This window comes from Crinia signifera, chromosome 9 (genome assembly GCF_055691185.1).
Source record: "Crinia signifera chromosome 9, ASM5569118v1, whole genome shotgun sequence".
Lineage (NCBI taxonomy): Eukaryota > Metazoa > Chordata > Amphibia > Anura > Myobatrachidae > Crinia > Crinia signifera.
In genome coordinates, this window is record NC_139225.1 from 68,374,625 (window position 1) to 68,399,948 (window position 25,324).

Genomic DNA, 25,324 nt, shown 5'->3' on the forward strand with positions numbered 1-25,324 from the left:
CGAGCCCAAAGCATGGCGAGCGCACGCGTATCTGCGTCCCCTTGCGGGGTTCGCCATGCTTCGGGCTCGGTGGCTCGCTGCGCTCACCACACTTTATTAAATTAACTCCACACCCACGTGGACACTGGGGTTAGGACATGGATAGTGGGCATATGATCCTTTATGTGTTAGCAGGGCTCCAGTTACGTAATTTGCTTAACTTACGTCATTTGCGTAAGTTACGTAGTTTGCGTAGCCAGCATAGTGGTGTATTGGTATTTTCAATACACCACTACGCAGACTACATAACGGGCACCCTGCTAACTGTAAGTCTGTGGTTGTGGTGCACACTTTGACTCCCCCCTGGGTTTAGGGTGTCCAACGATGGTTTCAATTAGTCAAAAAGCATGATCATCAATAGTCATCATCATAACATGCTATTATTGATGGCTGGTTACACTATTGCCATTGATGGTGAACAAAGATGAGTGACAATGGGCATCCCTACTAGAAATGACCATCGTCCAATGGTGATTCAATATCATCAATGGTATATGACCAATGTAAATTACTTTTACCATCGATGTGGAGAGCCACATGGTTTCCCTCATCAATGAAAAAGTTATGAATATTTTTTGTGCTTTACGATATGTCAGATCCAGCTGCGTTTCCCTTGATCTCCTAATAGAGAACATCCAGACATACAAAGTATTTTCAGTGTACCGTAAGTAAACGGTACAGGTTTATTTACTGTATATCCAGTCTTGACTTCCTGTAAGGTGCTTAATATAAAATTTGCATGTAACATTGGTAGTGTTGTTTCTACTTCCACAGAGTAAGCCAATGTCCTTGAACACTGGTTATTATAGATGGCTTAGTGGTGGACATAACAAGAGAGCATCCGGATATAGGGGTTTATTCTAGTTCATTCTTTCTGACAAAATCCTTCTTAGATGGACAAAACCATGTGCACTGCAGGGGGGCAGATGTAACTTGTGCAGAGAGAGTTAGAATTGGGTGGGGTTTTTCTTCAAAGTGAGATCTATATTGAAGTGTAAAATCATGCAGTCAGTATTTACCTGCACAGAAACAAAATAACTCACCCAAATCTAATTCTCTCTGCACATGTTACATCTGCCCCCCTGCAGTGCACATGGTTTTTTCCATCTAAGAAGGATTTTGTCAGAAAGAATGAAGTAGAATAAACCCCATGGTTTTGTCCATCTAAGAAGGATTTTGTCAGAAAGAATGGACTAGAATAAACCCCATAGTACTGCGGGATTTTGAGTCTCCGAATATGCTGGACAAGAAGTTTATGAATTTCAATGCACAGGTAAATGTTTCCAATTCATATAACTGGATTCTTTGCATATCATAACCCATCCCATTTTCATCGTGTTATAAATTAAAATCTTTATTTTAAGAAGGTAATGTCTCTAAAAGGATGTGGTAGTAGTTTTGGAGGCAGAAGGAAAAAATGGTTTATCATTGAGGATCGGAAATCACCCATGATGACGGTGGGGATTCCAGTGGATTGAAAGAAACCAAAACATTTTAATGTATTATTTAATATGTAACTTGTGGACACAGCAACAGCATTATAAATCTATCCTTGTAGTGTTAATGTATCTGGAACAATTGCACAATTTTTTTAGCTATTTGTTTTGTCTAACATAGCACATCTGCAAGACTTTGCACTGTGTCAGTGTTTGCACACATATATTTGGCTTCTATTCATTGGGTTGGGCTAAAGCTAAAGGAAAATAGCTTACAAGAGGCTCTTGCTTTGTATTTTAGTCATATCTACTGTGTTTCTAGAAGAAGAAAAGTAGACAACATGCAAATACACCGGGACAGTTCTGGGGCCCGATTTCTCCTCATCCTCATGGTCTCTATAGTTCAGACTTCGAACTATCCCTCTGTGGTATCTGCAAAACCTGAGTCCATGGATTCTGGGGGTCCTGTCGTACTGATCATTGGATCTGGTATCTCTGGACTCACAGCTGCTGAGAAGCTGCACAAACATGGCTTCCAAAACGTAAAGATCCTGGAGGCTACTGGGAGGACAGGAGGCCGTATCCGGACACAGAAATTCGGTAATACATTACAATTAGGCTATGCATGCAACGCGGCTACAGGATATATATGAATTCTGCCACATAAAGTGATTGCATGAGGTGCAGAGCGGCCATAGGTTCCTATTGTCTTGTTGTAAATTGCAATAACAGCCAGGGATCAAATAATTTGGTAATACAGTACGGTACTTATGTAGTATCTGGACGCCCGATTAAAAAATCGGGTCCATCGCATCACATCGCATGCGATGCGATGGACCCGATTTTTCCATAGGATTCAATGTTAAAATGGACTGAGTCATTTTAACAGTCATTTTAACATAGGATTCTATGGGAAAAAGGGTCCTTTTCATTTCCCCACTATCCAACTACGCATGGAGTTGGATATAAACCTGTGGCGAGCGTAGCGAGCCACCGAGCCCGAAGCGTGGCGAGCGCAGGCGGAATACTTTTTAATGAATCCGCTGCCCCTCGCGGGGCTCGCTGCGCTCGCCACGCTTCGGGCTCGGTGGCTCGCTACGCTCGCCACAGGTTTATATCCAACTCCATGCGTAGTTGGATAGTGGGGAAATGAAAAGGACCCTTTTTCCCATAGAATCCTATGGAAAATCGGGTCCATCGCATCGCATGCGATTTAGTCGGATGCGATAATCGGGCGTCCAGATACTACATAAGTACCTACAGTACTATTAGGCTATACAGTGAAATTACTGTATACTATATGTTATTCTACAAAAATGAATGTGTTACCCTTTCCACCCAGGATTTGGACATGAGTCAGTCCCGGGAGCGACTCAGACCCAGGATGTTTGTACGATGTGAAAGGCGTACATAAGAGCTGGGTTGTAGAGTGTCCCCCATTGTCTTGCGGCAATTTATAATAATGCAAATGTATATATGCAAGATACACAGGTGGGAGATGAGAACTGAGATTGGGTAAATGAGGGGGGGGGGAGGTGGGTGTAGAACTATTGGTATGGTGTGACGAGATTTCTGTGGTAGCATAAATGGACTATTAGCAGCAGTGATTATAACATTATAGACACAGCTGGCCGGACCATTACGCCGGTACACAGCTGAATAAGGTGCCACAGCGAGAATGGTGTAGTGATGGCCATCGATCATCAAGGATTCAAAATCATTAATGGTCTTTTACTAATGTTGAATAATTATTCCATTGATGGGTTCCCACCGTTGAAACACAAGCAACAAATATATATATATATTTCCCCCCCAATGCATTAGCTCTGTCACCAACACTTCCATGAAGTTCTGCCCCTGGGCTTTCACTTGCCCACAGCCTAATGCATTGTAAAGCAAGGGTGACCATCAGTGGGTAAAACCATTGATAGTTGCCTTTTAAATGGTTTCACATGATCAATTACTCATCAATGGTACCACGGATGGCAGACACTGATGGGTAACACCTGTGGCCATTCCTAGGAAGTTGCTGGGTAGCCATATAAGCAGACAGCGCTAACGGGTGTGGTATGAGTCACCGACAGTCGGGATCCCGACAGTCATTATCCCGACGTCGGGATCCCGACTGCCTGGCCTCAGACAGCGTGGCCAGCGCAACAAAGCCCCTTGTTGGCTCGCTGCGCTCACCACGCTGCGGGCACGGTAGCGAGCTACGCTCACCACCTATTCTATTCTCCCTCTATGGGGGTCATGGACCCCCACGAGGGAAAATAGCCGCCGGCCGTCGGGAACCCGGCCGTCAGTGTTTTAACAGTCGGGATCCCGACGTCGGGTTAATGACTGTCGGGATCCCGTCCGGCACCCGTGCTAACAACATATCAGCTCATACCTAGGGTCTCGAGCTGGATCTAAAGAATCCTAGAACTTACTCGGCCTGCCGATAGTGTCACATAGTGATCCCATGCTGCGTCTTTGGATGTAGCAGTGGTTCACACATGTATGCCTGAGGCATCTACTTACACAAGACGCCTACTGCTGCCTTACCATAAGTAAGTATCTGTGCTGCTTTCCAGGAAGCAGCAGCCATGCTTACTACACCCACACATGATTCAGTCCCATTGTGCTGTTTAAATAAATGGAGCTATAGCAAGAAGAAAGCAGCACCCTCTGCAATATATATATATATATATATATATATATATATATATATATATATATATATATATATATATATATATATATATATATATATATATATATATATATATATATATATATATATATATATATATATATATATATATATATATATATATATATATATATATATATATATATATGACAAAGAGAGAGTAGAGAGCGCTATATATTCTCCACCAGCTATAAGTAAAATCACCACTATGATTTGTGGTGTGAATAACCAATCCAATTACAATGTGATAGAAATTCAATAATAAAACAATTTTATTAAAACATATTTTTCATTGTTCACATCTGGATTTCATCTTAGGATATGATTTCAACAGCCCAACGCGTTTCGTCTTAAAAAAGACTTCATCAGGGGTTTGATTACACTGTAGATGGTAGAGATCATAATATGTTGTAAATAGTGCAGAAAATCAATATGACCATTTACAACTAATTAATTAATCTGGTACATACCAAAAGTTGTACATCAACAATTGTGCAGAAAGAATATCCTTAGAATAGAAGGTTGGTCCGAGGTTTTATAATCTAAAATAAGTTATTCGACAGATAATTAGGCACAACAGTGTGTCCAACTATAGAAGATGAGCACTTAAAATAACATAGTCGAGGATGAGGAGAGAGAGGTGGAAAGGAAATGGTAAGGAGATTCAAAATTACATACCTATAGTGTGGTATGGTATCGTGACCCTCGCACGTAGATATAAATTAGGCTGGGAGGTAAGTCCACAGTGATCCTTAGATTGTGGATGTTATAAATCCAAAAAATACCTATAAGGAGTGAACCACACCTATCAGTATAGGGTGACTCAGAAATAAGATAAAGACAGAGTGGTGAAGCCTTGTTGTACATACCAGATGTTAGCAAGGACAGACTGACCAGATGGTCAATAATCAGTTAGGGTTCACAACCCAGTAACGTTCTTGTCCAAAAGATAACCCAATGTGGTAAAATGTCTATAAAAAAAGGTATATGTGTATATGTGACATTCGTACATACATAAATTCTACATAATACATTAAAATCATTACATTGTAAGGGCGATGTCATAACAGCCAGTAGAACTCCTGGGCTAAGTTATGAATAACTAGCAAATATCACATGAGTTATTAACAGTAATGATATGTCCATGAACAATAGATGTCATTCATTCGGCAAATACAGCAGGTACTGTGGTGCTTATTGGCAATAAACCAAGTAAGCACTGTTCAACAACAGCAGCAGCCATATGGCAAACTAAATGCACAGATGTCAAGAATTTAACACATAGCACAGGGTTTTTTAGCAGTATAGACAATCTGATGCATAGCACAGATGCACAGATGTCATTAATTTAACACATAGCACAGGGCTTTTAGCAGTATAGACAATCTAATAATAGCGCAGGTGTTTATAACGGTACATAGTTATATTGGCACATCAAGAAAATAAACAATGACAAGTAGTATGTGATGGAATCCATCCCAAAGACACCTTACCTGTAGAGTGGTAGCTAGCAGGAACTCCCGACAGCCAGAATGATACTGAGCTGTCCTGGCGTCTATAAATACCTAGAGCCAGTGAGGTCATATCCGGTTCCCAAATTAACAACATATAACGTGAGGGGTTTAATTAAGGAGCGAGACAACTACAGATGCTCCTCACAAAGTGTGTGAGTGACACATCTAATGTACATAAGCGGACTGGTGAGGGGTTACTTACTCTAATCCATAGTTAGCGTTCCCATACTTCCGTGGGTTAACTTCCGCTTCCTATCAATGTAACGGGACCTGCGTTCCAAATGAACGTCACGTCTGTGTGATGGATAGAGCTTGCGTTTCAAAAGGTGGGTCAGTCATTTCTCCTGTAGGAGATTGGCTGCCCATATGACACGCTGCTCCAATCAGCGCGTCTGTCAGTTCTCCTGTGGGAGACGTGCCGCCCTTATAGCGCGCTACCAGAAAGATGAAACCTGGCATTTGATAGCAGTTCCAACTGCTAGATATACAAAAACGTAAAGTGATAGGGGATTCTATACACAGAGACATCAAATATAGTTTATAATAAAGTGTACAAAAAAATGAATGAAAAAATGAATGAATGAAGTGTACAAAAGATAAAAAATAAAAATAGTGTGAGTTTGTCAATTCTCTCGTAAGAGATTGGCTGCCTCGTATAGCGCGTTGCACCAATCGGCGTGCTTATGGCTAAAGTTAATGGTGTATGCATTCTACTAACTAGACAGATATTATAGATGAATACATGGGATTCCATTAATAGGGGACCCTGATAAACGTTTAACGCATACAGAGAGGGGTATGATGGGTTAATAGTGATTATATTAAGTGAACTAGTTTCTATAAAGCATGTGTGTGGTGCTCAACTACAGGAACACCTATTGGTGAAATTCTAAATATTAAACACTTAAGGAAGTGTTGTGTGTAAGGGTCTCATTGTATAACCTTTTCAAAAAAGGGTACAATTGGGACAATGTGGTTTAGGTTGACCCTTGGGATGGATTGATCTTACAATAATCTTACATTAATCCATATACATAATTGTGCCAATATTATATGGGTTATACAGTATTACAAAATTCGATGTGCCCATAGAATGTGAATAATATGGAGAGTAGACATTAAATAGGATCCCCTATTTGAAACAAGAGAAAAAAAAAACAAAACAGCCAGATAGAGTGATGAGAGATGCTTATAAACGTGACACATATATTCAGCCCAGAAAGGAAGCAATATCTATGCTCTCATTCAGACCCCTTGGGGAGAGTATATTAAGGGTATAGATCCAGAAGGTTTCCTGTTTCGATAGTTTAAGATCCCTGTCTCCTCCTCTGGGGTCTTGTTCAATTACTTCAAGGACTTTAAACATGAAGTTTTTAATGTCGACCTTGGATTCATGCATCTCCTTAAAATGTCTCGGGACACTATGAATGTCCAATTTGTGTTTGATGTTACGGATATGCTCCTATATCCGTAACATCAAACACAAATTGGACATTCATAGTGTCCCGAGACATTTTAAGGAGATGCATGAATCCAAGGTCGACATTAAAAACTTCATGTTTACAGTCCTTGAAGTAATTGAACAAGACCCCAGAGGAGGAGACAGGGATCTTAAACTATCGAAACAGGAAACCTTCTGGATCTATACCCTTAATATACTCTCCCCAAGGGGTCTGAATGAGAGCATAGATATTGCTTCCTTTCTGGGCTGAATATATGTGTCACGTTTATAAGCATCTCTCATCACTCTATCTGGCTGTTTTTTTTTTTTTTTCTCTTGTTTCAAATAGGGGATCCTATTTAATGTCTACTCTCCATATTATTCACATTCTATGGGCACATCGAATTTTGTAATACTGTATAACCCATATAATATTGGCACAATTATGTATATGGATTAATGTAAGATTATTGTAAGATCAATCCATCCCAAGGGTCAACCTAAACCACATTGTCCCAATTGTACCCTTTTTTGAAAAGGTTATACAATGAGACCCTTACACACAACACTTCCTTAAGTGTTTAATATTTAGAATTTCACCAATAGGTGTTCCTGTAGTTGAGCACCACACACATGCTTTATAGAAACTAGTTCACTTAATATAATCACTATTAACCCATCATACCCCTCTCTGTATGCGTTAAACGTTTATCAGGGTCCCCTATTAATGGAACCCCATGTATTCATCTATAATATCTGTCTAGTTAGTAGAATGCATACACCATTAACTTTAGCCATAAGCACGCTGATTGGTGCAACGCGCTATACGAGGCAGCCAATCTCTTACGAGAGAATTGACAAACTCACACTATTTTTATTTTTTATCTTTTGTACACTTCATTCATTCATTTTTTCATTCATTTTTTTGTACACTTTATTATAAACTATATTTGATGTCTCTGTGTATAGAATCCCCTATCACTTTACGTTTTTGTATATCTAGCAGTTGGAACTGCTATCAAATGCCAGGTTTCATCTTTCTGGTAGCGCGCTATAAGGGCGGCACGTCTCCCACAGGAGAACTGACAGACGCGCTGATTGGAGCAGCGTGTCATATGGGCAGCCAATCTCCTACAGGAGAAATGACTGACCCACCTTTTGAAACGCAAGCTCTATCCATCACACAGACGTGACGTTCATTTGGAACGCAGGTCCCGTTACATTGATAGGAAGCGGAAGTTAACCCACGGAAGTATGGGAACGCTAACTATGGATTAGAGTAAGTAACCCCTCACCAGTCCGCTTATGTACATTAGATGTGTCACTCACACACTTTGTGAGGAGCATCTGTAGTTGTCTCGCTCCTTAATTAAACCCCTCACGTTATATGTTGTTAATTTGGGAACCGGATATGACCTCACTGGCTCTAGGTATTTATAGACGCCAGGACAGCTCAGTATCATTCTGGCTGTCGGGAGTTCCTGCTAGCTACCACTCTACAGGTAAGGTGTCTTTGGGATGGATTCCATCACATACTACTTGTCATTGTTTATTTTCTTGATGTGCCAATATAACTATGTACCGTTATAAACACCTGCGCTATTATTAGATTGTCTATACTGCTAAAAGCCCTGTGCTATGTGTTAAATTAATGACATCTGTGCATCTGTGCTATGCATCAGATTGTCTATACTGCTAAAAAAAACCTGTGCTATGTGTTAAATTCTTGACATCTGTGCATTTAGTTTGCCATATGGCTGCTGCTGTTGTTGAACAGTGCTTACTTGGTTTATTGCCAATAAGCACCACAGTAACTGCTGTATTTGCCGAATGAATGACATCTATTGTTCATGGACATATCATTACTGTTAACAACTCATGTGATATTTGCTAGTTATTCATAACTTAGCCCAGGAGTTCTACTGGCTGTTATGACATCGCCCTTACAATGTAATGATTTTAATGTATTATGTAGAATTTATGTATGTACGAATGTCACATACACACATATACCTTTTTTTATAGACATTTTACCACATTGGGTTATCTTTTGGACAAGAACGTTACTGGGTTGTGAACCCTAACTGATTATTGACCATCTGGTCAGTCTGTCCTTGCTAACATCTGGTATGTACAACAAGGCTTCACCACTCTGTCTTTATCTTATTTCTGAGTCACCCTATACTGATAGGTGTGGTTCACTCCTTATAGGTATTTTTTGGATTTATAACATCCACAACCTAAGGATCACTGTGGACTTACCTCCCAGCCTAATTTATATCTACGTGCGAGGGTCACGATACCATACCACACTATAGGTATGTAATTTTGAATCTCCTTACCATTTCCTTTCCACCTCTCTCTCCTCATCCTCGACTATGTTATTTTAAGTGCTCATCTTCTATAGTTGGACACACAGTTGTGCCTAATTATCTGTCGAATAACTTATTTTAGATTATAAAACCTCGGACCAACCTTCTATTCTAAGGATATTCTTTCTGCACAATTGTTGATGTACAACTTTTGGTATGTACCAGATTAATTAATTATTTGTAAATGGTCATATTGATTTTCTGCACTATTTACAACATATTATGATCTCTACCATCTACAGTGTAATCAAACCCCTGATGAAGTCTTTTTTAAGACGAAACGCGTTGGGCTGTTGAAATCATATCCTAAGATGAAATCCAGATGTGAACAATGAAAAATATGTTTTAATAAAATTGTTTTATTATTGAATTTCTATCACATTGTAATTGGATTGGTTATTCACACCACAAATCATAGTGGTGATTTTACTTATAGCTGGTGGAGAATATATAGCGCTCTCTACTCTCTCTTTGTCTTTGTCTGTGTTATATCTCCCACTAACAGGGGGGATTTGTAGAGAAGCTGCTTTGTGTACTGGGCGCTCTTGGGGTCACTTTGTGTTTTATATATATATATATATATATATATATATATATATATACTTGGAGAGAAGATGCGGCACACCATTCACGTACAAAACGATTCTTTAATGCAACGTTTCAATGCCTAGTATGGCATTTTCCTCAGGCTTAAAACAAACATACATGAACATCTTATGTATGTTTGTTTTAAGCCTGAGGAAAATGCCATACTAGGCATTGAAACGTTGCATTAAAGAATCGTTTTGTACGTGAATGGTGTGCCGCATCTTCTCTCCAAGTCTACCTACTTTCACATGCAGGCACCCATGCAGTATCCCACGTAGGAGGCTGTGCCGGACACCTTGGATCGCTATATATATATATATATATATATATATATATATATATATATATATATATAATATATATATATATATATATATATATATATATATATAGAAAGAAAGGAGGAGCACCATAGTGTAGTATTTTTAGATTTAAAACAACAATCCTTTACTGATAGAATAAAAGCACTCACAAGAGTACACGTGTTATATCACAATAACACAGAGAGCCCTATCTAGGAGAGCAGCACAAGCCTGAACAAAATCTCTTGGACGATATTTTGTTCTACAGAAAATCAGCGCTATAAGGATACCCTTTGTTGCATATATATATATATATATATATATATATATATATATATATATATATAGGAAAAAAAGGGGCGAGAAACAGCGCTCTCTAGTGTGATATCTGGGTTTCCAAATTTTTGGTGAGTAAATGATTATGCGTACCGTGAGGAAGGTAATAAGGTGCCCATCAATATATGATGTTAGGAACTCCTGTCCTTGGGTTTACCAGGATATTGCCCGGAAATCAATTCAGCCTTTCAGCAATAGTGTCCCATGGATTCATACAGGGTCCAAAACCATCAGTGCCACGTGATAGATATAAATATAAGGAAGAAACTCCAATTATAATTTAAAAGGAGTTTATTTTTCAAAAGTGTACAAAGTGAACATAAAACAAAAAAATAGCTTACATGAAGGTGCTGTAATAGAACACAGACCGCTCTCAACGCGTTTCGTCGCTTACTGCCTGTCAAAACGGCTGGACTTCATCAGGAGAGTATAATAACCTATGCCAAAGAAGGTGCATATATAGTGTGGCTAATTAAAAAAATCCTAAACAGAGGTGAAACTTCCGGGTTCGGAAACCCGCATGACTGTGCATGCGCGAGATTATTATAATCTCGCGCAGCTTCCTTGTGAGCACTCGCAGTTGTAATTACATAGACGTTAGCATCTCCAGTAAGCCCGTAGTGTCACGGCTATGGGAGTGAACCGCGCATGTGCGAGGTTCCCATTAGCCCGCAGTGGGTGCGAGACTTCTCTGAGAAGAGAAGTCTCGCACCCTTGTCAAATATTCCTACAGCCGCGACACTGCGGGCTAATGGGAACCTCGCACATGCGCGGTTCACTCCCATAGCCGTGACACTACGGTCTTACGGGAGATGCTAACGTCTATGTAATTACAACTGCGAGTGCTCACAAGGAAGCTGCGCGAGATTATAATGCGCAGTCATGCGGGTTTCCGAACCCGGAAGTTTCACCTCTGTTTAGGATTTTTTTAATTAGCCACACTATATATACACCTTCTTTGGCATAGGTTATTATACTCTCCTGATGAAGTCCAGCCGTTTTGACAGGCAGTAAGCGACGAAACGCGTTGAGAGCGGTCTGTGTTCTATTACAGCACCTTCATGTAAGCTATTTTTTTGTTTTATGTTTACTTTGTACACTTTTGAAAAATAAACTCCTTTTAAATTATAATTGGAGTTTCTTCCTTATATTTATATCTATCACGTGGCACTGATGGTTTTGGACCCTGTATGAATCCATGGGACACTATTGCTGAAAGGCTGAATTGATTTCTGGGCAATATCCTGGTAAACCCAAGGACAGGAGTTCCTAACATCATATATTGATGGGCACTTTATTACCTTCCTCACGGTACGCATAATCATTTATTCACCAAAAATTTGGAAACCCAGATATCACACTAGAGAGCGCTGTTTCTCGCCCCTTTTTTTCCAGTTCACATTTGAGACGTCACAACAAACGCCTTACGGAGAAACTTAGCAGCCACCTATACACAGGACTGTGATATTTGAAGAAGACTCTTCGCTACAAATCCTTATTGGACTGTTATGAATCAGAACTTTCTGGGTAGACGCGCTATACAGTACCCCCTTTTTCTATATATATATATATATATATATATATATATATATATATATATATATATATATATATATATATATATATATATATATATATATATATATATATATATATATATACATATACACACACACACACACACAGCATAAAGCAACTATGGTATGTTGGTATGCTATGTACGGGGCTGCGGACACTTTGTGGCACCTTATAAATAAACGTACTACTACTACTACTACTATGTACAAGATGTAGATTTCCTTTGTAGATCTTTTATTATACATACTAAGTGACAGAGACTTCCCCAACATGTTGCTTTTATCACCACTATCGAATGGCCAGTCTTAGGATCCCCAACCTTTGCTCTGTTATGTAATATTCCCATTTTCACCAATTGAATCTTCTTAGTGGGCCAGTCCTTTTGGTGGCATACTTTGGATGTTTACTTCTTTTCGACCTGCTAACCAACTGGCGTGCATGTATTTCAGCCTTTTGCATCACCTATGGACGTCTAGCCTCTTCTTGTGTGTAAAATAAATCACTAAGGAAATAGAGGGAGAAAGGCACACCTTTTAATTCAAGAGATGCAAACCACAAAAAGTAGCACCAATGCCATGTTGTCCACCTCAGTCACTTTGATGCATAAGCCCATCTGTTATTGACATTGAGATAATGTAGTTTTTACGTCAGGAAAGTTAGATTTGACGTTAATATTTCACATTCAGCAATATGTCATGTAAATGAACAGCTGCAAACCTGCTTAATTCAATATATTGATAAAACCTATGAAAGTAGGCAGGGGTTGACTGGCGACATTTACCTAACTAAGTGATCCAATGTGTACTACTGCCAGAGGATGAATGCCTGAGCAGTGGTGTTGACATGTATTGCATTAGTCTGCAATCCAACCTCCCTATTCCACTCTATCTCCATTCATGCAGCAGAAGCTAGGCAACGCTCAGTTGCGGATCCATTGGGGGGGGGGGGGGGGGGGGGGGGGGAGAGTGATCAGGGCAATTAGTCCCCTATTACACTTCCTACTGCAGTCTCTGTTCTCTCCCTGCATTGATATGCTGCACACCAATGCTTTGCTGCACTGCTAGAGTCCTCAGCGGTATTAAGAGCGATGGAGGTGCTACATGGTTCTGATTGCCATGATCCTCCCCCCCCCTCCAGATCTGCCACAGGGTAAGTTTGGGGTATGTTAGCTATCATTTTTTATGCAAAATTCAAGTGTGTTTCTCAAAATATTCATAGAAAAAGAGCACATGGACAAGCAAAATATCATTTGCACTGTAGGAGCTATGTTATTATTTAAGAAACATTCCTTACTACTAATGATAGTAACAAGAGTTAATTATATTTGGGCATATTCTTTCCTTGGCCGACCTGTTGATACTAGTTTTGTGATCGTGTTGGGTTGCGGAATACAATAAGTATAGTTTTGTTTAGCAGTACAATGTTAAGGCATCATTTTGTATCTCAGCAAAGGGCCTGGCTGAGGTCGGTGCACAGTGGATCCATGGACCATCTCCGGGAAATCCCGTCTTCCAGCTGGCAGCCAAGTTTGGCCTTTTAAGCCCTGATGCTTTGCTTGAGGAGAACCAGAAAGTAGAATTGGACGGCCACCCTTCCTACATCCCAGTTATCTACAGTAGCTCTGGAAAACAGATTAGCCAAGAAGTGTTCCTGAACATCAGCAATTCATACTCGTCCTGGCTGGAGAAAGCACGAAATGTCTCAGAAATCGATTGTGATCCAGATGCCAGCGTGGGGGGTTTCATACAACAAGAGATTGCCCGCAGCTCACAGGATTGGGATAAAGCATCAGTTGGCATTAATATGGCTTTTTTGAAGGGAATGCTCGATATGGAGTGCAGCATCACAGGAACCCATAGTATGGACCATGTGGCACTTTGTCCCTTTGGGGAGTATATAACACTTCCAGGGCTGGATTGTACCTTTCCCAAGTAAGTAAAATAAAAAAATTCAGACCTCATCGTCGGCCTGCAAATATTCGAATCCCAGTGATCGCGTGAACGACACCCTGCCAGAGTGGCTCCCCACCAAATGCATTTGTGGCCATGCACAATAACGGGAAATCCTTTTCTCAATCCCTCACCATCGCATGGATTTACTCATTTCTGCAGCCGCCAAGCAAGCATGGTCATGGGGAGATGGAGAACGCTGATGATGTCAGCGGCCCTCTCTCCCGATGGCCGGGAGCTGGCTGAGTTTTCCGGGGCACTCCCCGAAAACACCAGGTTGCTGCTCAGAAATGGCCACCGGCTGTCAATCATCTTGCGAATGGCGCAATTGCTGGCATTATTCACAGAGGGATCCCATGCATCCGCACTGTGTACCGAGCGCATGTAAAGTTGTTTAATAATTGGCAGCCCTGAGAATGGGTCTGAATCAATATATCTTCCTTTTCCCCTGTGACTCTCAATTTCCAGCCATTGTCTGATCTCCCCTGTGTCGGTCAGCCTCCTCCCATTTGTTTCAGCATCTTTCCCACCACCGTGTTTGCATTACTTGTGGCTATACACGTGCCTTGTCCCGCATTTGTCTTACAGGGTTTTTTCATACTTTTAGGGGTTTTTCAAGCCTTGTGGACCACATTAAAGCACAGCTACCCAATGACACTGTGTTACTGAACCATGCAGTGAAGAACATCCACTGGAATGGATCCTACCAAGGCAGCGACTCTCATGTGTATCCTGTACAGGTGCAGTGTGAGGATGGAAACACCTTTGTGGCTGATCACGTCATTGTCACTGTTCCTTTAGGTAACATTATGGTCCCATAGGTAACAGTAATGTGTGTGATATTTGCTGTTTATAAGTAATCAAACACCTTTCTCATTTACCTACCTATAAGCTATGGATTGCTGACTTAGAACCTGATTCTGAGTGATATTGTTAACAATATTGCCTAGTGTGTATGGGGCTTAAGCCAACTTCCATAGCATGCAGACACCTGCATGCAGACCTAGGCATGCAGGTGGGACACCTGTTTCAAACAGATCTTTTGCAAGTCCAGATACAATGTTGGCAGTTGAAGGTATGAGTGGGGAAACAGTGGGGGCATGGTGATCTACATGTGGATGCATGGATGTTTGGCATACACTGGTGGATTCATGCATTAGCATGATCAAAGCAATTTGCACATCCGAAATTAGTAGGCAAGACCTATGGCTAGAGGGCCTGTTTTTTCCTCTTAATGGAGGTGTGGCCAGTTTATTAAATAACACAGGGCGGTATATTCTAACATCCGCCACTCTACATCACCGCACATCACCAGCCTTCGCATTCTTAATAATCGCATACGCTCTAACATATGCGATTCATAACGTAAGGGACAGCTCTTAGGATAAGAGCTGTATCTTGCTATGCTGCTCTGGCGCTGGACTTCCAGGTATGAGACCCGAGAGCCCTTCTGCACATGCGCAGAGCACTGGGTCTGGCCGCGGGGCATGCTGGGACGGATCCCCCACACAGCGCTGAGGTAAGAAGCCCATAGGCTTCTGTAGTATTTGCACCAGCCAGACTAGATGTTTGTCTTGTTACAGGATTCCTGAAGAAGCGAGTCACGGATTTCCTGAGTCCTTCTCTGCCACTAAGTAAAATTAAAGCAATTAAGAATTTAGGATTTGGAGCCGTTAATAAGATTCTGCTGGAATTTGAAAAACCCTTCTGGGACCCAAACTGCACGAGTATTATGCTGGCGTGGGAAGGGGATTCCCTTACTGAGACCCAGAAGGACCTGAGGCAAAACTGGGTGAAAAAACTGTTTGAATTTGTGGTCCTTGCGCCACCAGAACAGTAAGTCAGACACCACTTGTTGGACAATTTACTTAAGTTCATTTTATTGCTTGAGCTTATGCTATATTACTGACTAATATAAACCTGTTACGTAAGTAAGTTAATTACCTTGCATGGGTGAGTTAATATCTGTAACGTTCTGTTTTTCTTCCTACCATGCCTTCTGTGTCCAGGCCTGGCCATGTGCTGTGTGCATTCATAGCCGGAGAGGAGTCTAAATTTATGGAGACATTGTCAGATGAAGAAGTCCTCACCACAATGACTGCTCTTCTGAGACAGTTCACAGGTAATGAATTTAGGAGGTGTCCTGCCTCTTGTCATATCCTCTGTCCTTCCTCTGCCTATCATTTTGATCTCTCCAGCTTTTTTCTTTGTGTTGGGCCACCATTCCCTGTTCAGGGGTCTCTTGAGGAGTGGGCATACAGCGTGAGCTAAAGATTCTTTCTGGTGACCTTTGACATCAGGATGTCAACAACTCTGAAGACTATATAAGCCTTATTCTGATAGGTCATCTCTCCGTGCTGATGCCTTTAGTGACCGATATTGTCTGATTACTAGTTCCGACTCATCTTGACTTTACTCCTTTGCCTGTTATCACCATATTTTGCCTGTACCACTGGTTACCTGGCTGTTCGTCCACCTTAAGCACTATACACACTGGGCCTGATTCTGGTTGACTTGGCTTACCGAGGCTTACCGAATACCGAGTCGTAGAGTGTACGCCTCTCCTAAATAAAACGTCCCCTTTCCCCTCCACACTAGGCGACAGAATCCTCTGCTGAACAGTGCAGATTAGTGTAAAAGTGGATACGCTATAGATTATTGACAATGTCTATGTCAACAGTCACTAGGTCACAAGGAATAATGGTCGACAGTGAATAGGTCGACACTGGAAAAAGTGTCAACATACCTTAGGTCTACACTGCCAAAAGGTGGACAAAAGCTTATATTCGACATAGGGAAGGTCGACGGTCAAAAGGACAATATGAGTTTTTCATGATTTTTTGGTGTCTATGTAATCGTTCGTCGATATGGACACCGTGTATATATATATATATATATATATATATATATATATATATATATATATATATATATATATATATATATATTATATATATATATATATGTACCGCTTCACTTGCCATGCTTCAGGCACAGTGCCTCCCTCCGCTACACTAATATATTCCCACTTGGATAGTAAAGAATGAAAAAAAACATTTTTTTTTTTTTTTTTTTGTAATCATGAAAAACTCATGTCAACCTGTTGACCTTCCCTATGTCGACCATAAGCTTGTGTCGACCTTTTGGTAGTGTCGACCTTAGGTATGTCAAATGAGACCAGGCATGTCCAAACTGTGGCCGTCCAGCTGTTGTGAAACTACACATCCCAGCAGTGGCACACAGGATCTATTCAGGGTGACAGGGGGGACTCCCAACTGCCCCCATCCCCCACCGCGGGACACTGCCGGCCACCGGAGGGACGCAGGAACGTCCCAAAAAATCGCGACATTCCCACAATAAGTGGGACAGTTGGGAGGTATGGTTCAACAGCACTGAAAAATAAGTTATTGATAAAAATGGCAATATTTCTCTTCTTCCATACAGGGAACCCTAACCTTCCCCCTCCAATCAGCATCCTGCGCTCACAGTGGTACAGCCAGCCTTATACCGTTGGCTCTTACAGCCATGTGGCAGTGGGCAGCTCAGGGGAGGATATTGATATTCTAGCAAAACCACTGCCTACAGACAAAGATGCTCTACAGGTAATGTACATGGAGAAACAATAGCCTAAAGGAACTGGGACCATGCATTACTGGGCATGTTCATACCTTGGCTGACAATTTTTTTTTTTATATTATGACATTCTTCATCCTGGGCAGAACTCTCTCTCTCTCTCTCTCTTTCTTTCTTTCTTTCTTTCTTTCTTATTTCTTTCTTTCTTTCTTTCTTTCTTTCTATATATATATATATATATATAAAGGAAGAGACTGGCACTCAAGGGTCTTTGTAAAAAGCAGTGTATTTACAGGAAAAACATCCAACGTTTCGGGGCAGCGCCGAAACGTTGGATGTTTTTCCTGTGAATACACTGCTTTTTACAAAGACCCTTGAGTGCCAGTCTCTTCCTTCCTGCATCCCATTGTTTGTATGGGCACCGGGGCAGCTGACCAATTGGAGAGAGTGCCGGACCGCATTACCCTATATATATATATATATATATATATATATATATATATATATATATATATATATCTGTGTGTAGAAGCACTCACGTTGTATAAGCAGCCTTAGCTGGTGCTTTCTTTAATGGACCCAGTCAGGAACACGTATATAGCAATTCTCATACAGCACTCAGCAAATAATAAAACTGGTCACGATGCAGTAGTTTAGGTGATCAACGCTTCGAATATATTTATTTTTCTTCAGGATAACATTATCCTGAAGATGAATAAATATATTCAAAACATTGATCACCTAAACTACTGCATCGTGACCATTTGCTGAGTATGAGACTGAAACATAGAAAAGGGAATACCTCCTTGACAAAAGGAAGACGATAGGCAGAAGGAAATGAGAGCAAGGAGAAGAGAAGTATAGAAAGGGAAGGATGAGCCAGGCGCATGCCATGAAAACAAAAGGAGAAATTAAGAGACAAAATTATCAAGTTAGAGCAAACTCACTAGGGGCGGGATGTATCAACATACATCTCCGCCCTTCGCACGGCAGCCGCCGCGATGCTACCGCATATGTACTAACATATGCGGCCAGCATCGGGCTGCGGTAACGGAGACCCCTGCGATACCTGTGATGTGGGCTGCGGGGGTCTCCGTCACCTCCCGGCGGCTGCCAGCGTCCCCCTGTGTCTCCTCCTCCCCCCTGAAGCCGGATGTCCTGCCGGCTGTGACACCAGGGGGAGGAGGAGATCAAAGGAGGACGGGAGGGGGTGGGCGCGCGGACGTTGGACGGCGAAAGAAGCCCATAGGCTTCTATAGGGTATCGCCACCCAGAGGGTGGCGATACCCTCCCTTGCAAAAACGGGGCGGACGGGTATTGATACATAGGGGCATACAAAACGGGTGTTTTACCGCATTTTCCCGTTAGTACATCCCGCCCTAGGTGCAGTACCAAGGAGGGAATGTCCCCATTTATCCATTAATTCACCCCACTTAAACCATTTCATCAGTGGCGATGAGGCCGAAGTGGGATAAGTACAATCATAAGTCTCATCAGTGGCATGCGGTGGGGTGAGGCACAGCCTTTCCTGTCATACTAACGTATATGATGGAGTTTTGAATATATAAAGTATGTAAAAAATACGAAGAATATATATAAAAAATATTATTTTTATGATTCTAATCATTTTTATATTCAAAACTATTTTTATAGTAAAAAGTCTATGGCAGGTGAGGCCGTGCCTCACCTGGCTACCTTTTCTGCACATCTCTTATTAAAACTCAGTGACTCTCCAGCAGTATATACTGCTGCACATGTGTATAATGCCAGCATGTACCCCTGGGCTCATATATTGTGTGCAAATCTGGCTCTTGTATTTGCCAGGGACTCCTCAGCCATTTACCTCACCGCACGTCCTTGAGTCTCATATATGTAATGTTTATGAATCCTTTAAATAATAATAGAAAGGCTAGGAAGCGATGCAGACTTGAGCAATAGCTGCCTTCGTGGAAATCAGGATATGACCTAGCAGATAGGCATCACCCACGGCTAGCAACCTAGGTTGGTAGTTAAAAATGGCTAGTACAGGATCCACAGAGACATCTTCCATCAAAACTTTATTAATAAGTGCAAATACAATAGACCATAGAGACTGTCACATCGGGCAGGACCAAAAAAAGTGATATAGGGTACCAATAACACAACATTGTCTACATCAGTATTTTGATGTAGAAGGCCATATTTTATGTTAACAAAAAGGGGGGGGGGGGGAAATCAGGCGCAAATTAGATTATAGTAAGTTATATTATATTACTCTCTGCCTATTAAGGCAAATGGATGATTATGGAAATAGGCTGCTCCCAATAGCAATCTGGAAAATTGCTGATTTGGACCAAAGTGTAAACAATGAATATCTATGTGTATATGTACTCTTGCGCATAGATACAATAGGATAGGGTTCCCACAGGAGAGGAGAAATTGCCAAGGCCTCTTGACGCGTTTCTTAGCTATTGGCTTTTACAGCGGTTTCCTCAGTTCTGAGGAAACCGCTGTAAAAGCCAATAGCGGAGAAACGCGTCAAGAGGCCTGGGCAATTTCTCCTCTCCTGTGGGAACCCTATCCTGACTCCAATAGAGGCCACCGGCACCTGTGCGCCAGCTTTCAACTTCGCAGTAACTCCTCTGCTACACCTATCCTTCCGGCGAGTCCACATTTGAAGGTGGCTGTGCGCTGCACAGTTACTAAGGTCGGACGGCACGCTCCTTACACAGAGCAGAGACGGACAGCTCGCTCCCTGCTTGAATACCAACTATGGCGCATCATCTGGCGGCGGCAGCCAGCAGATGAGCTTGAGCTCCTCTCTTCTGAACATCTACTGCCAGTCAGGATAACTAGCTCGTTAGGTATGGTCATAATAATACAATAACACTGCCTGAGCGTTATCTATATTACGCCTGTAGACCAAGAAAGGTCTTTGTGGATATATAATTGCCATCTTTCTATTGGATCGGAAACCATTGTGGGGCAGTGCAATTAATGACCCCCCTGAGTCACAAATATCACTAAGTTTAACAAGACCCCTAGATATCCAAGAATCGAAGCATAAATTGTGAATAAATGAAGTTCTAGTCAATAGTGAAAGTCTTGGCTCCGGTAAAGCGATCCGTCACAAGAAGAGACAAACCTATGTCATGCCCATAAGGTCACCCGCATCGCTTCACCCGGACCAGAACGCATCAGGGAAAAGTCTGCTGGTAAACACAATAGATCTACAGTGTCATGGGTATGGGAGAAAAAGAATGTTCAATTATTACCCAAAGTTTAGGGTTAGCTATGTTAAACCAATCACTAACTTGCCTGAGAAGACAGGCATTGTGATAACCTTCGGGAAAGGCAACCCCACCCTCACATTTAGGAAGGATAAGGACATTTCTAGATATTGTAGGTCTGGCTCCTTTCCATATATAGTGAGAGAAAATTTTGTTTCATTTGGTGTAGAGGGCTTTGGGAATAGATCAAGGGATCGTACGAAAAAGAAACATAAGTTTGGGGAGTAAAATCATGTTAGCTGCAGCCACTTGGTCTAACCAGGAGACTTTGTGTAGGAGTAAACATTGTTTAGTTAATGTCTCAAATGTCCGCAATAAGGGGATATAGTTACATTGCAAGAGGCCGCTATCATTTACCAACTATACTCCTAAATATTTCAAAGACTTAGTTTGCCATGAATATTTATAGGTGTCTTTCACAGCTTTAACATCGTCACTTGAAAAATTAAAAGGTAAAGCGTGTTTTGGAGGTATTCAACTTATAGTAAGAGATCCTGGAGTAGTCCTCTAAAATAGAATGTAAGTAAGGTAAAGATAAAGCCAGCTGCATAATACAACAGAACATCATTAGCGAAAAAGGCTTATTTTATGAGAAATTCCGCCTATTACAGGTCCTAATATCTCAGCAGAGGATTGGATACTCTCTGCCAGGGGCTCTATAGCTAATGCAAATACAAGTGGGAAGAGAGGACAACATTGCCTGGGTCATCCTTGCCTACTTTTGATAACTAGTTTCAGGGAGATTATAGTTGGTAGTAGTATTTTGCACAGCGCCCCATTGAGGAGGCGTGTCATGCTCTACCCACCTTAGGGTGTGTCTAGCTCCATACTGTATATAGAGAGATTGTGAACGTGGCATCTAGACGCATGGGTGTGTACTGCTACATCTGAGAGGAATCTTTTAAAATGACTTACATCCAAATGTAGATGAGCCCCAAAGCAGTTAGTAAGAGATACTATACTTACTAAGTGCTGGGAAATGGTGCTGATGATTTAGTGTAAATGTATCTATCTCTCATTCCTTTTTTCCCAAAAAATGTAACAGTGTAATATGGGCTAGGTGAAATGAGGGAGATTGCTAGACTAATGAGGGAGAGAGGGAGATTGCTGCTATTTCATGGAGTCTTCTGCAGAATGCAGGAGGGTAGGCAACTATGGCCTGGGTCCAGGGCCGGCGCCACCACTAGGCAGCTTAAGGCATTTGCCTAGGGCGCCGGCCACTAGAGGGCGGCACCATGCTGAGCTCTTTTGAAGCAATGCGGACCAAGACAGATACAGCCGCCCGCCAATTAACCATTCCAGCCGACCGGGCCACTACCATCAGTGAAGAAAGTCCCTAGCGCTCTAGCAGGACAGGGTAGCATTTATTGCCCCTCCCCAGGGCTCTAGGCAGTAGTAAGGGGCTAGTATCAGTGGGTAAGGGACTAGTAGCAGTGGTGCTGCAGTGACAGGGAGCGCTGTGTTTCTGAGGCAGTTGCCTCTCCTCTCACTGCGCTCGCTGCCGCCCGGAGCAGTATACGCTGCTTTATCCCAAGTCTGAACTGCGCGCACCGTGACATCATCGCAGCACCAGGGCCACTCACAGGACGGAGGGTGAGCCAGTGTGTGACAGCTCTCCGCTGCTCCCCTGCCTGCTGTAACACAGGTAGAGACCGCTTGCTGCATGCTGGCACGTGTAGTACCACAGAGTCTGGAGCCATTCAGTTTTGCACAAGCACTGGTCAGTGTATGTCTCATAAGCTACAGTACAAATCAGTGCCTGTCAGTCCTCTCCCAGCAGCTACTGTGTGTCCAGCGTTCTTATTAGCCATACAGTGGAGATTTTCCTACAAGACACTGAGTAGTCTGCATTAAGTGACTAGAACATATTCTATTACATTCAAGTGATTTCCTAGTTCCATAGAATCTTGTTCAACAGTAAATATATTTAAATGTTTGTAATATAGGATTAACTTTGATAAAATGGATTTCATTGGCGATATAAAACCTGGTCTTTGCACTGTACCAACAGAATATCTTCTAAATATTGCTATATAATCTACAGACCTAGGGCATCACAGAATCTCCCCACCAAAATAATCGGAGCCCCCCCTTCCCTAGCCAACCACGCATACTAATTAACCAAGATGCTGGATGCACACATGATGACAGCATAGGCCGGCTTTTTTAGCAGGGCACTGCTAAAGGGGCAGGGTTCATTTTGCCCTTTAAACATTGGGAACAGGACATGCTATAATAGCCTGGCGTGACCACATTTTGGTGGTGGTGGTGGGGGAAGGAGGGGGGGGGGGGTTGGGCTAACAGTTTGCCTAGGGTGCTGAGCAACCTTGCACCGGCCCTGCCTGGGTCCATTTGTGATATCAACCCAGATGATAAACACCCGTTCACAGCCACTTTAGCAGAAGGGGATGAATATAATGCTAATATGGAATCCAATATCCTTTCCCTGATGCCGAAGCGCTCCAAAATTGACCAGAGATATTTTCAGCGCAATCTATCAAAAGATTTCTCTGCATCTAGGAAGAGGATTAATACAGGGACCCATTCAGCATTACAAGATTCTATAATGACAAAAGCTCTTCGTGTGTTGTCCGAGGCCTGTCTCCCAGGGACAAACTCGACTTGGTCAGCACTAATTAGCGAGGGTAATAGAGGGCAGAGGCGTTGGGCAATAAGTTTAGCGTACAATTTAGCATCTGTATTTAAAAGGGCAATGGGCCTGTAATTTTGAACCTCATGCAAAGGCTGTGCATGAGGTAACGGAGGAGCTCCTCTCCCGCACGTCCTCTTCACAGCTCGTCAGGCCACGCCCCCATCTATATATTATATATAGGTATAGTGTCTGTATTTTGTCTCTGAAACACTGCCATCTGTTGGTAGCGAGTGAAACGACATCTCTTTCTCTCTTGCACATGCACAAACACAGAGGCAATCACAAGGCAGCAGACTAGCTTTAGAAGCATTAGCTTCGACCGGGATTACTAGTTCCATATAGTGTTGTATTGCCAAATTCTGAGCAGTCTCCAGTGCTGTCAGTATGATGACTTGCAAGGATCACATACTAGGGGTTCCCATACTCTCTTGAATCAGTCTGCCCTAGCATATCAGAATTTTTTTCACAGCACCCCAAGGATAAAGTGGTAAATTTACTAAAGGTTAAAAAAGTGAGAACCGGGGATGTTGCCCATAGCAATTAATCAGATCCTGTTTATTATTTTCTTTGATGCAACAGAGAAATGATAGCCTGACTCTGGTTGCGATGGACAACATCTCCACTTTGCATTTTTAGAACCTTTAGTAAATTTAGCCCTAAGACTATATTCTTATCAATTATACAAAGCACGCCAAACATGCTATGCACAAGACAACCACATTCATTTTTGCTAATAAGTAAACAAAATTAAAATGAATTTTGAAATACTTAATGTATCTTTCTCTTCTGTCTCGTTCAGCCCTTGCAGGTACTTTTTGCTGGAGAAGCCACAGAACGAAATTTCTATTCTACAACGCATGGGGCTCTGATATCTGGCCGGAGAGAAGCGCAGCGTCTGATTAGCAGATATCCAGGGCTGGGAGCTACTAATAGCAAAGCCAAGCTCTAGAATAAAACAAATACCAATCTACACTAATTATTCAATCTATTATTTGAGTCATGTTTAAGTAAAATAAATAAATATACCCCAATAAAAAATCGAATGCATAACTAAACCAAAAATGTACCTTGTTTTATGGTATAAGTGTATTTAAATCAAGGAATTTATTGATTTATTTACAGTTTCTTATATAACGCAGTAGATTCCATTGTGCTTTACAATTGTAGACAGTGATAAAACAAACTGGGTAACAACAGACAGACTTGGAGGTAAGAGGGCCCTGCTGCAAGCTTACAATCTATAGGGACGTAGGAGGGAAACACAAGGACAGGCACCAGTAATACATAGGAGTTCCACCAAGTTGCAAGTCCAGAAGGCAGGGCCGGACTGGCCATCAGGCACTTCTGGCAAGTGCCAGAGGGCCCGATGGCCAGGTTGGCTGATTTCTTCATGCAAAGTGGAGGCTCCGCCTCCCAATCGGCACACAGAGTCGCTGGATTCGCATCGGGTCTGGCAGGTCTCTCTGTGCGCCGCTGAGGTCCAGGAGAGTGGGGGGCATCACAAGCCGCTAATCCCATCTCCTGCAAGCCACATGTGCGCAACAAAGGTCGCGGGCCTGCACAAATGCCAGGGCTGATCGGT

General features: G+C 42.0%; 1 protein-coding gene across 1 annotated transcript; it reads left to right on the top strand.

Annotated features, from left to right (window-relative positions):
* The first annotated feature begins 1,736 nt into the window (after positions 1–1,736).
* Positions 1,737–24,712, top strand: LOC146035597 (peroxisomal N(1)-acetyl-spermine/spermidine oxidase-like). The gene is made up of 7 exons (XM_083159135.1): positions 1,737–2,075; positions 13,746–14,229; positions 14,855–15,048; positions 15,831–16,083; positions 16,257–16,369; positions 17,692–17,849; positions 24,542–24,712. The coding sequence occupies exons 1-7, from the start codon at positions 1,817–1,819 to the stop codon at positions 24,689–24,691; spliced, it is 1,611 nt and encodes a 536-aa protein (XP_083015261.1). The 5' UTR covers positions 1,737–1,816; the 3' UTR covers positions 24,692–24,712.
* The last annotated feature ends 612 nt before the right edge of the window (positions 24,713–25,324 follow it).